The following is a 13889-nucleotide window of genomic DNA, read 5'->3' as shown; positions in this document are numbered from 1 at the left end:
TGTAGGAAGTGGAGTGGCTGCCAAAGAAGCTTAGCAGAAGACAGGCGCTGGGGATGTGTCTGTACTCACCTGGGGTAAATGAGGACAACTCTTCCTGCTGGCTTTGAGGCCTGTCCTCCCCTCAGGGGCTGTCCTGATGTTGAAGAGGGCCTGAAGAGCACACTGGGCCGCCTGGGTCTTGGCCAGCTTCTTGCTGCGACCACAGCCCTCAAATATCCGCCCGTCCACACGCACTGCCATCACAAAGCTACGCAGCCGTCGCCCTTCAGTTTGCTCTGAAAGGCAAGCGTAGCGCAGGCCCGGCCGGAGTTCATTTAGCAACGCCACAGGGCTCTTGGGAGCCTCAGGCTCTGGAACAATCCCACCAAGCCTCTGCTGAGCCTGAACCATCAAGTCCAAGGTGTGGCGAAGCAACCGTCCATGTCTCAGTAGCTCACTCGACAGTAGCTTGCTCTCAGCTGCTGTGCTGCAGAGCGAGAGGCCATCGGAGCATGGCGAGGACTCAAATTCTTTAAAGAGCGTTTCAGGGAAGTCCGCCTGGTCTGAGGTGAAGTCGGCTGAAGGGTTGGAGATGTTTCCCATGGCTAGGTGGGCCTGAGGAGCGTTTGGGAACTGGATGAAGGACTTGAGGGCCAGCTCGGCAGCCCTCATCTTAGCTTTCTTCTTTGTGGGTCCTGTGCCCTCAAAGGTCAGCCCGTTCACCTCCACAGCGATGGAGAAGACAGGAGCGTGCACTGGGCCTGTCTGAGACACCATGCGGTACTGCAGGCCCGGCCGGAGTTCATTCAGCTGCACCAAAGCGTTCTTTGGAGCCTCAGACCAGGACAGTTTCTTATAGATCAGGCGGAGTTGACACAAGTGCCCCTTGTTGTCTTCCTCCAGTGGCCGTTTCCTCTTCAGAGCAGAGCTGCCGCTTCTCGTAGAGTCAGAGCAGAAGAGCGACTGGCACTCTGCAGATCCTATGGTGCGATCTTCTAAGTTACCGACGTTACGGTTTTCCTTTACCTCTGCACTGCTGGTACCTGCCGTGAAAACAGCAAACAGAAACAGTGTAATTCAATGTGATAAAAAAAAAATAGTCAAAACACAATAAGGAAAAAAAGCATTCATTACTGTGTGACACTCACTGGTATATCCTTCCTGAACAAAATGAATCAAGGAAAATCTCTCAAGGTAGACTGAGCCACTTGATACACAATGAAATGGTAATGAACAAGTCTACAATCACCTTTTCTGATCCGAGCCCACTTCATACCACAGGGCTCTATCATATTTAAGTGTTTTAAAATCCAAATACAAATCCCCTAAAAATGGTGATGTTATCTGCCAAATCAGTCTGTAATCTGCCTCCAAATTGGTTCTGAATCTGCTTCGCGAGTGGGAGACATCGGTCCCTGTGGCCAACACAAAGCATCAATCCTATTTGTAATGGGGGTGGGGATCGCATGGAGTGGCAGACATTCCGAGAAAGGATGAGAGAAACGTCTGTAGCCCGCTTTATTTCACACTTCTATCCTCCGCGAGAGCAAAGTCTGAACAGCTGCGATACGCTCTTCAAACCTAGTTACGGGGAAGTGGTGGCGTATTGCATTTCTGATGGGAAATGAACAAAAATAGGGTGTTCAGATCTTGCCACAAGAATGTTAATGGTGAGAAGGGAGGCTGGGATCAAGTGCTGGCGTTCACTGGTGGGCTGAAGCAGATTGTAGCTCTAGATGATGATGTGTCTGCAGGCGTGCACGTACCTGTCTAATGACTTATTTATCACAAACTCAGATTTAATATTTAATAGCTGACTTTTATAAGATGATACAGATTTTAACACATGAGCTGACACCCGTGCGTAATCAAATAGCCCATTTCCCAAATAATTAATTATGTGGGTGACAGAGAGATCATTTCCATATTAGGCCTGCCACTGAGGGAGTTAGCGCAGCATGCTGACAGAGAGAAAGAAAAGAGGCAGCAGCTTACTTAAACTGTCCTCGTCCTCTGTACCGCTGGTCCCAGGGCTTATGTACTTGAAGGGGGCGATCAATGCTGACAGCATACTGAATTTCTCTGGAGGAGAGACAAGAGACACGCAGAGTCAACAAGAGGGCAGCGGCGGAGATGTTTTGATAGTTTTATCGATTAAAGCTTGGATCAGCGTTGGCCCAACACAGAGACAGAGACGGAGCATAAGTGAGCAGGAGCATGCAACACAGGGTTGTTTCTCTGTCACACATGTACGGGCAACAATGCATACATGCCCAATGACAATGAGCAAACACACACCTACACACACACACACACACACACACACACACACACACACACACACACACACACGTGGAAGATACCAAAATAATAATTCAAACAAATCTGACATAGAAACTCAGGGAAATAAAATACACCTGGAGCCTCATGGAAGAGCATTTTCTTATCCTGAAATCTCTGGAAAGGTTTCATTCACAAAAATATTACCACAGTAGAAAAAGAGGAATTTCACAACACAGACTCTCAAGTCCTTCTGTCCGAAACCTTTCTGAAGAAAAATGTTCCGTAGCTAATATGTGAGGTGATATTACATGAAAGAATCACTCAAAACATAATAAAGTGATAAATTCTGAATAAACCTCTAAGTAACAGAATATTATTCTTATTTAAATAATTCAGTCTCAGGTCTGTATTTTATTTTAGTTAATCGTGCAACAGGTCTGGACCACAGAATTTCGTTTGCACCTAAGAGGAAATTCATAGTCATAATTAAACAAAAAAACACATGTTAAAAGGACAATTATGTTGCTTTTCTTAAGCTGATGGCAGCTTGGGTCAGAAACACTACACTCTGTCCATGCCCTTGGCTGTTTCTTCATTTTCTTTATTTTATATACTGTGTTGTGATTTGATTGTAATGTGACATGGAAAATTCATATCAAAACAAGGGAAAAACAACTCATTCAATTAATACAAAAGCTAAATAACTGATATTTAACATGTGTTTTTTAATATGTATTGTATTTCAATTCAGTTCTTGGTCTAGTACTGCCTCCATGCCCACCCACCACATCTGTGGTGATAAACTTCCTCTCTTTATCAGTGCTAACTTGTGGACAGCAGCTCTCTCCTGTTTCTCCCTGGGGCCTGCTGCTGTCCAGGTGTGCGTGTTGTTTACAGTATGAAGCCCTATTAGGGCCATTGCCTGGTCTGGTGCTCTCCATGCAGCACTGAGCAGAATTGACAGACCAGTCTGGCTCCTTAATTACACCCCCTCTCTCCTTCCAACATCAGGTGATGATCAATAAAAGAAAAAGGTAAGGAAGAGCCAACAGGGTGGGGAGGAAACAGAGGTGGGCAGAGGGAGGGGGAGGTGATGAGGAATGTAGGAAAAAGCAAGAGGAAGAAATAGAGGTAGAATGAGTCTATGTAGGTGTGAGGAAGGTTGGAGGGTGAGCCTGAGGTCAAGACTCCCTCCAACCTCCATGCCTCCCTCCACCACAGGCCTGCAGCAGCATTCGGGCCTGCAGCAGCAACAATTTCACAGAGCTAAATGCTGCATAAACGGGGCGCCACATTACAGTGCAATAAACATGTTTTGATAACAGCGCAAGGTTGTGAATGAGCTCGGCCCCCGGTGCTCTCTTGCTCTTCGCAGCTCAGCAGCGCTAGAGGGGCTCAATGAATCACTCTGACACACATGGATACACTCTAAACACTGAGGCTGGAGCTGTGCTAGTCCTCCTGGGCCAACACCACAATACAAGCATTTGCATTCTGACCTAATTACGGACTAAAGCCCAACACAAGCAGCAATTTGGCCCTAAATGACTCCCTGGGCCAACAGGGTCATTATCCAGGCCATTTTCAAATCAGTCTATATTGTTTTTAAAGCCCCCACAGCCCTATTTACAGTAAAAAACATGACTGTCTGGTGTGTTTACAAAAGTGGCAGACTTAGGAGTGTTTAAGGGTCTGTTGGCTGGCAAAGCAAATTCTAGTTCATTCTTTCATTTGTACATAAAATGTATCCAGTTCCTTTGTAGCGTGAAAGACAAATGTTCACATCAAGCATGAAATTACAGAGCACAGAGAGGCCGGCAATTAACACACAGGAGCCTAAGCTTTCACACTGGGGCCTGAAGTGCCTGTAATGTATATTTGATAATCCTGTTTTGCCGAGGGGTGTAAACCACCCACTCATCAGCTTCTGCCAAGTCAAAAGGCCCACTGGGCAATGAGATACCAGGGCTTGGTGTAAACAGATGCACACAGTACATACAATATGTCATGAGCTTTAAAAGCTGCTACAGTAGAAACAAATGTATTCTCCCTTGAGAATAAGCTGAAGCTGTAAACAAGCGAATCTGCAGGTTGCAACACAAAAGCAGAAGCCAGCAGGTTGATATTTCATTGATCTCTTGGTTGCCAAATGTGAGCAAAGATGGTTGATTATTTGGGATATGGTTAATAACCCTCAGGTGTTTTGGTCATTTGGAAATGTATTTAGCCGGTCCTAATGCTACAGCTTCCTGTGAAAACTTCTGGCGAATATCCTCTGGTATTGACTGACAGTCAAAAGATTTTCAAATTTGTTCCAGATGTGGAAGTATCATCTTACAATGATGCTGTATATGGGCCAGATTCGGGCCGTGGAATTGGGCGGATACTGGGCCAGAAGAAAACAAGCATGTTGGCCAAGGTTCAGCCGGATTTATTTTGCTGATGTTAATAAGAGTCCATTTACTACTGGCATTGTCATGTGACCTGTATATGGGTAAGCAAAAAACAGATCCAATCCGTACAGTGTGACCACATTCATGAAAAAAAAAAAAATAAAAAATAAAAATCGTCCCAGAAAGTCACCGAACTCCACCCCCTACTGCGATCTTAAGCCCTGCTCACAGTGAGCCACACCAACAGCTCTCTGAGGCTGTACTCAGGCAAACCGATAAATGCGATGAGATAGCAAGCTAACATGCTCATTGTAACAGTGCTAACATGCTTACAGTGCTTATTTTAAACAGGTACTGTGTAATGTGTATTATGTTCACAATTTTAGTTTAGAATGTTAGGTTCATGAGATTAGTATTAGTATTTAGTCATTAAAATACTGGACAAATTGAAATAGTAATATTTGGTTGTGGGGTTATCAAAGTTATTACAACATGGAACATGAAAGTCTGTACCCAATGTCATGGTAATCCATCCAATAATTTCTTGAGATATTTGATTGAAAACCAAAAGTGTGGTACTAAAGGAGAAGTCGGAGGAATCATCAATGTAATTTTTTAAAATGTGCCAATCCATCATGTAGATTCTGGGATATTTCAGTGGCAGTGGGGACAGATGAAAAGTCCGGGGATCTCCACAGTCATTCCTCTGTGAACCATGAATGTGTGTCATGGTGTCAAAGACTTGACTGACTGACCGACTGATAGGAAATAAACAACATTGCCATCCCTAAAATATCAATGATATTAAGAGGAAACAAATTCTTTGCACTATCCTCAATGCTTGCTGGTGTGCTGGAACCATCACTGGGCTGTGTAAAAGCCTGAATAGATGCTTTTATTCTGTATTCAGAGGATTTTTATTCAGATGACTAAGTTCACAGTCAGAATAGAGCTTTTCTCTAAAGCGCTCTTGAGATCTGTATAATTTCAAAGCATCCCTTCAAAACAATTCTTCTCACTTTCAATGGACCTCCTCATTTCAAATATCTCAGGAAGTAGCTATTCAGTACAAAAATATCATCATGTTTTCAATAACTCTGATGCTGAATCAACTGTGTAGTGGTAAGCGGTGCAGTTTAGAGGTCATCCTCCAAATGCCACCTCTGATCGTTTTCTGACAGGCTTATGAAGCGCCTGCACAAGCACTCTTCGCTCTGATTTATGACTAAGCTGTGTATAACATCAGAGGCAGTTTTTGTTGGTGGTTTACAGTATATAGTATGTGATTGATTTTCCCACAGAGATACAGCATATTTTCAGCCTCATAATTTAAAATATACTGTAGAGAGCTCATGCAGGTTGCAGGACAATAATATGACTTGCTTGTTGTATCAGTACAAAACGTCCACGAAAAGATTGTTCTGAAACAACAAACGTCTAAACATTTAAAGTAGTTCTAGAAGTTGTGCATATCACAGACACCAAAACCAAAAATTATTAAAAAATAATAAAGTTGTGTCATAAATGTCCTGTGCCCTGTGGGTACAGACTGAGGGAAATTTTAAAACTTTATTGGTAGATAGTTCTACAGAATCTTTCAGAAAACCTATGCTATCAAAACTGTCTTAAAATGTAAAATACATGGCTGACCCGATAGCTGAATGGTTAGGGCTCATACTCAGAGCGGACTCCTGGCTGACCAGAGCTGGATGTCATTGCCCGATGCTATCCCTGAATTTCCTGTCCATCTCTACTGGGTCTGTCAAATAAAGGCATAAAATGGCAAAAAAAAACCCCAACAAAAAACTAAAAATCATTACTGGAATCAAGACCTAAGCAGAATTGATATTAGTTTAAGTTTAAGTTTTAGTCCAATATAAGATATTTTATAGAATCCATTACACTGCACTGACAAATATGGAACTGTGACATATCTAAATTTGGATTATTCGTTTGTTGTCAATTGTGTTATACTTCAATGTACCCCCCAACACCACAACACTGGAAAGAGAAAAAATATTTTCCTTATTCAAAGACAGAAATGATAATAGCATAGAAAAGAGTAAATTAGGCCAACCTGAAACCATTTGGGGAGAAGTATTACTGGCCGTGAATACATAAAATCCCAGACCTTAAACCTATATTGAGGCCTGAATCTGTGTGCCAAGACTCAAGATTTAAAGGGGGATTTCACCGATTTTATGCATCAAAGTCTGTTTGCAGATGTGCCATTGCATATGTGACTCCACGGCAGACATGTAGTGGTGCATATGCACAGGTACACAGACTATACCCACCTTTGTGCAGGGGGATTTAGCATATAATTACCTGGAAATACGTACATATCAGTGCACATCTTGCAGACTATACACAATCATGTTACAGGCTTTCATGTACTCTCTGGTGTTTACTACAAACAGACTCTTGTCCCCTGACTTCAGTCTTTAGGGCTGTGCTACCCCACAGGCAACACAAGTACCCTGTTAAATCTGTACCGAGCCCGGGGAGGAGCGCTGCCTGAAGGACAAACTCTGGGAACAAATGACTCAACCACAAGCTCCAAAGCTCACATGACTATAAATGTGAAGCCAACAGGTAAACACCGTCTGACTACCATTACACCGACAACAGTTAGGAGCTGGAAGGAGAAGGAGACGATGAGACGAACACAACGTGAGATAACGAGGTTACATGACGTCATCACCACGTGTGTTGATCAGCACTGCATGGAGGAAGGATTTAGATACTGAAAGCTGCTGCAATATAATATAAAAATACTCCATTGCAAGGAAAAGTTGTGCAATGAATGTCAGCACAATGTACTTAAAGTAACAAAAGTAAAAGTAGGCTACCGGTACTATAGTATATTATATTAATGAATTATTAATATTCATACATTGATGCATAAGCAGCATTTTACTGTTGCAGCTGGAGGAGTTGGAGCTGGTTTTAATAATTAATGTATGTATATGCAGTGTAATATACAGCAGTGCATCATCATTTCCTTTGGAAATAAAATGATAATCTGTGAAGAAAATAGTAGCTAAAGCTGTCAAAAATTTAATTTAGATTATATTTAAATTTAGTCAAGTAGAGTATCTCCCTCAGAATTATTGTGAAGCAGAAGTATACCACATGGGAAACACTCAAGCACAAGTATCTTTAACTTATACTTAAGTACACATTACATGAGCTCCAAATTAAACCGGGAGGTTGTGGGGTTAGGACCTTAACCCCACCTACCAAGAGGCCACTACACCACTGCTCCAGAGGGAGTCTCTTACATGTCCTCAAGTGATGTCATTTGAGTCCGCATGGGTTGGGTCTGAAGACTACAAGTTTGAAAAGTAAAAAAAAATCTGGGGGGTCGGGGGTGGAGTTAGAAAGAAGTGATCTTACCAGATGCCCTCCTCATCATGCTTCAGGCTCCAGGATTACATTAGTTGCTACTGGCTTAACACACCACAACTGTTGGTGGTCGAGTTGCATTGTGGGGGATGTAGGCACCAGGCTTTGACAAGAAGTTGTGGAGTAAAAAATGCGATACCTTTGGTTCTGCGACATTGATTCTGAGCCCTTCTGTTCTAAAATTATCCATCGAGTCTGACATTGTTTAGTTTGTTTGCTTAACGTGTGAAATTGTTTTTTTCTTATTTTGTTGTGTTGACAATGGTCATTTTAGCAATTTTCAGTGAATGTGTGTGAGTGTGTCTGACACATTGGTCAAACTGCAATGCCTATGGCCTCCACACTGTTAGACCACCTGAAAGCTCCTTTACACAGAAATCATGTGTGGTGTTGTCAGCAAATCTCTTAGACCTACATTTCCTCTTTGTGTGTGTTAATCAGAGGTTCCGCTTTCTGCAGTGACTCCAGCTTTGTGTTTCCAAACTTGTCACCTCTTGTGCACCATTAGTATCCTCCCAGTGACTTTGCATGACATGAGAATTCAGTTGGGAAGATAACGTGAATCTACAACCCTCACTTCAAAGCTGAGAGGAAAAATCCTGCCTATTGCAGAGTTCATTAAATTTACCACCACTGATGTGGACATTGTTACCTTACATGCCCTTCACGGTATCTGTCATCCATCCCTTCTCATTCACCAGCGGGCTGGATGAATGAGACAATGCATGCCAATAGTCTCAGCTCACAACGTCCATCCCCCACTGCACCAGGGCACGGCGAGAGGAGACCGACGCTCATTTGTTTCCACTGCACAAAGGCAGGGAGGCAGAGGAGAGCCAGGTTAGATAGGGAGGGCCTTGGCAGATGGCCATACACTCCTGATAGTGACAACACTGGTGATGGTGTCCATTCACAATGAGCTGGAGAAGAGGCTCTCTCTCTCTCTCCCTGTCTCTCTCTCTTTGCTTCGTGTATCAGTTCTGAAGAGAGAGTAATGAGCCCAATCAGATTTCCCCATGGCTCAGCATAACGAATGGGTCAGATGAGCGACGGGAGACACTATTGAAACAGGCGCTGGGGGAAATCATTGACTCTCACTCTCTCTCTCTCTCTCTCTCTCCATTCACCTCTTTCTCTCCTGTCTCTATCTTTCTCTCCATGTCTTCCTGCAAGCTTCAGATCGAAAGCCACTGAGCCACTAAATGAGAGGCTGCAATGAAGTGCAATTATCCAGGTACAGAACAGGTACTCGCATAACAAACATTTGAAATCTCTACTTGTAGTTGTTTAGACATCACACCAATCACTACTAAGAACATTGGCAGTTGCATTTATAGACAGGACTATTGCAGGACAATCCCAAAATGATCATTCGTCCCTTCTCTCCGTCCTTGTGTGACCTGGGAATATATCCAGTCCGCCATCATACAGGACAATGCTCTTTTCTGATTGCAGGAGCGAGGAGGGATCCTGGAGGGAACTTGATCAAGGACACATGAGACCAGCACTTGTGGAAGTCTTCCATCACCCCAACACACCACTTTACTGGAAGTCTGAGTGGATGACTCTGATGCTGCATCACCACAACAGCTTTTTTACAAAGGAAACAAATTTCATTGTGCAGTTATGAAGGAACAAATCAGGAACAACCACATAATTAAGGAAATGTTAATGAGTGCTTTCTGACTAATGCTGAATCAAGGACTGCTTAATAAGTATTGATGAGAACAGAAAATACTACATAAATGAATCGTTAAGTAATGATTGGTTCTTAAGTATCTGTGAATTGACATACTGACCACTACTACATTACTTGTTCCTGTTTAAGGCCTTGTCCAGAACAACTACTGTGACAAAAAACCCAGCCTCTCATTCATTTGAATGGAGCCAGTCCACCAGTGCAGCAGGGGGCGCCAGTGCAGGGGGGTTCTGGCAAAACAAGGTAGGGTCACCAGGCAAAAAAGTAGAACTGCATGTGCACATGCAAGCGCACATTCCTGAACGATTACTTTGCAATGCGTGATGTACAGTCCTGTCTGTAAACTGCTGTCAAGCGCTTTGCTGACTGACTTTAAATGCATTAATCTGTTACTCCAACTGCACTTCCTGGATCGTATTTCATGGTCTCTCCACTACCGTAAACAACACGCCACCTGTCTCAAAAACCAATACGAGGCAACGTACTGTTATTTACACAGGAATGAAAATATGGAATGGTTTGCCATTAAATATTTCAACAAACAAGTAAAAGTGTTTTTAAAAGGTTTAAAGAAATATCGATATAGCATGGGTACTTGTCATTGTTATTATTGTTATCAGTAATTTCACTTTTTTCCTTTTTGTCTGATTTTAATTTATATTACTGTTTTGCATTATGATGTAATGTAAACTTGAGTGGACCCCAGGAGGAGTAGTTGCCACCTTGATAGTGGCTAATGGGGATCCAAATAAATAATTACAGTCCCCCCTGCACCCTAGTTACTTAGTCATTACTTCATGATTATGGTACCACATTACATACCCTCTTTGTGCCCCCTTAAGTGAATTATTACACAATGAATTTACAAACAGAATATCAATAAATGCAGATGTGAATAATAATTATTTTTAAATGCGTTGCAACCAGGAGAAAAGGCTAATTTGTAGTTAGCATCTAAAAAAGTGTATTTACACAGCATGGTCTGACTTAAAAAACATCCAGAGACTAATATCTTGTTCTATGGCTTGTGGGAGGACATAGAATATTAACTGTTGTGTAAAAACAAAGTGTCATCTGAAACTTGCTCACATTTATCACCTACAATGGTGATAAATACTGACCTGTTACTGACAGATGTTTTTTTTTTTTCAAGCTCTGGTATCTCCTACCTGTCACAACTAATGTATGAGTTTCTGTGCTTTCATCACTTTTTGGCTGCAGTTTGTCTTAAAGTTGTGAGTGTTGGAAATAACTTTAATTATCCTTTAATGGAGGACAGAGTAAATGGTAAATGGACTGCACTTATATGGCACTTTTCTAGTCTTATTAACCACTCAAAGCGATTCACACTACACACGTCATTCATCCATTCACACAGACATTCATATAGCACTTTTCTACCACAGGCACACCTTCACACAATGATGTTACATTGGGGGTAATTCGGGGTTCAGTATCTTTCCCAGGGACACTTCGACATGCAGAGAGGAAGAGCTGGGAATCAAACCACGGACCTTCCGATTAGTGGACGACCTACCTCCTGAGGGAGTAAAAGAGAGGTAGGGGGTTGTATTAGCACAGACTGAAGGATATTTAGCACCCGATTAGCTGCAGAGAGGATGAGGTAGCCAAGCCATCTGCTTTAAATTTGCTCCCCTGGGCCATGAATGCCAAGGACAGAGAGTCGTCACTGTGGACACTGACCCTGCATGCTGTGTGTATTATTGTCAGTGTTGTGTTTTTGAGCAGATGTTGTACAGTTTAATGTAATATGAGGTTCATCACCTATAGCTTTTCATATAAACCTGGTCTATGCTTGGTTTTTCAGTTCATCAACACAGTGAAATGCAGTTTGGAATGTAAATACACATCATTCACATCCTACATGTGCTGTGACGTGGTATTCACGTTGATGCCTTTAGCTAAATGTGTCACTTTCTGTTTATTTGCTCTAATTTCTTTTTCTCATCTAGGGACTCAGGTTGGCAGGTATTACTTTTCATTTAATCATGTTAAAAGCTGTGTGTGTGTGTGTGTGTGTGTGTGTGTGTGTGTGTGTGTGTGAGTCACCTTTTTAGATTGAGACTGATTAAACTTCTCTGAAACTCACACTGTGGTTTTCTTCATAAATTCAAACTTTTTATATTCGATCTCTTTTGCATCTATGTTTGTTTAGACAAGAAGAATAAAATCAAATAAAATTGATTTGACTTGACTGTTTCAAGCTTTGCTGTATGTCTACTTTAGTAGTTCACTGAGAGAAACAAAAAACAAGCCAAACTCCTTGTGTTCACAAGCTTTATCAATACAGCTGAATCTGATAGAGCACACAGTTGTAGCTATGATAGTGGACAAAGTTTCAAATATGGCTGTTCCTGCAAAGAAACTACAAATTCTAAAACATGGCTGCTTCACACACATGTTCAACCTGGAAGCACAGAAGATTGCCATGATTAGTGTCACAAGTGTTGACCAAATGTGACATATATATATATATATATATATATATATATGAATAATGGCCAGAGGTGCTTTTGCAGAACATTTTGATGTCACTTTGAAGTTGACCTTTATCCTTTTGGATATAAAATACATCATTATCACTTCATCATTTGATCCTATCAGACATTTGTGAAACTGTGACATAATTAGCCTATGAATTCTTGCGTTATGGCCAAAAACATGTTTTGTGAGGTCACAGTGACCTTGAACTTTGACCTTAGACAATCAAATTTTTATCAGTTCTTCCTTGACTCCAAGTGAACATCAGTTACCATACTGTATAGTAAAACATTTACATTTTGGGAAATAAACTGAGCTAGATAAGAAGAGCTTGAGTGGCTAATGAGTTTAGTTTAGCAAAATAACAGCTAGCATGTTTCTGTTTAAGTTCATTTTTTTTAATGAAATTGGTAATTAGTGAGCTCTAGTGGAGCTGGCAGGTGGGGTTAGTTAACTTTGGACAGAGCCAGTCTAGCAGTTAGCCTGCTCCTGTCTTTATGCTAAGCTAAGCTAACCAGATGTAGCTTCAAGTTTAGCTTACAGACATGAGAGTGCTATCAATCTTCTCAACTAACTCTCGGCAAGAAAGTGAATGTATTTAGTTGACAAGATTCAGATCTCCCACCAACATGCTCAGTTGTTAAATCTTGCAGTCGACGACGGTTTTGTGTCTCCTCAAACTGCACTTAAAGATTTATTAGCAAAACTCCCACAGTGCCTCTGATGATCCGTGTGTCTTGCTGTCATGCAGTCACAGTTACAGCACCTGCTCTGTGAAGCTTGTGCTTCAGAGAATTCCATAATTAAGAAATCTAGATAACAATGAAGACAGGTTTTGTTGCCAGTCAGAGGAAGAAGCCAAAAACATTTGTTTTTCTGGTTTTGTTAATCTAACAATGCTTGTGTTGCCAAGACAAAATAAAACTGGGCATAAAAGCAGCACCGTCTCTAAAAGATCTGATAGAAGACAAATAAAATACTCTGGGGGAGTGTACTGTTTCCTATATCAAAGCTGTATTTTACAACCACACATTAATATTGGAGAGTACATGTGCAGTATTTTGATTTAAAAAACATTTTTTGCCTGATTTGTGATATTGTGCTAAACTGGAGTTACTTTCCATTCACTTTTTTTACTTCATATGGTGTGTCACCTTTCTGTTTTATATTCCCATTCATTGCTCAGCTTGGCCCTGCTCTGGACCCCTGTACAACACAATGAAAGATAAGATTTAGCAGAGCCTCTTTTTCGAATTCATAGGCAGCGAGGGCGACTTCACTCAGTGGCCACAGATACAACAATTCCAGCATTCCACTGTGGAGTATAAGTAGAAGAACTCCAGTGGACAGTGAATTGCTTAATCATATTGTGGCACAGGGGAAAATTTGATGCCACTCTTTTTTCCGGCCTTTTGCTGTTCCACTTTGACAGTGAGTACACTCTCATGCTCCTTGGAGGCGACTCGCCATGGTTGAGTGTCACTGAGGAACCTGCTCAGAGTGTGTAACGGCTGTGGATTGTCACAGAGGCCCAGCAGATGGCGGGGCCTTATGATCGCGCCGCAGCTCTGCTTTGTCGTCCACGCCGCCGCCTGACACCACTCACATCTCCTCAAGCTCTCACC

General features: G+C 42.0%; 1 protein-coding gene across 1 annotated transcript in view; it reads right to left on the bottom strand.

Annotated features, from left to right (window-relative positions):
* Positions 1-13889, bottom strand: part of adarb2 (adenosine deaminase RNA specific B2 (inactive)) — a 192816-nt gene that overhangs the window by 72101 nt on the left and 106826 nt on the right. Inside the window, exons 2-3 of the mRNA XM_056364952.1 lie at positions 1975-2061; positions 70-1022 (exon numbers count right to left, since the gene is read on the bottom strand). Coding sequence (XP_056220927.1) covers positions 70-1022; positions 1975-2061 — 1040 coding nt within the window. The remainder of the gene's footprint in view (positions 1-69; positions 1023-1974; positions 2062-13889) is intronic.

The sequence above is a fragment of the Seriola aureovittata genome, chromosome 20 (assembly GCF_021018895.1).
Source record: "Seriola aureovittata isolate HTS-2021-v1 ecotype China chromosome 20, ASM2101889v1, whole genome shotgun sequence".
Classification (NCBI taxonomy): domain Eukaryota; kingdom Metazoa; phylum Chordata; class Actinopteri; order Carangiformes; family Carangidae; genus Seriola; species Seriola aureovittata.
The sequence above is the reverse complement of the archived record's forward strand: the minus strand, read 5'-3'. Positions and strand labels throughout refer to the sequence as shown.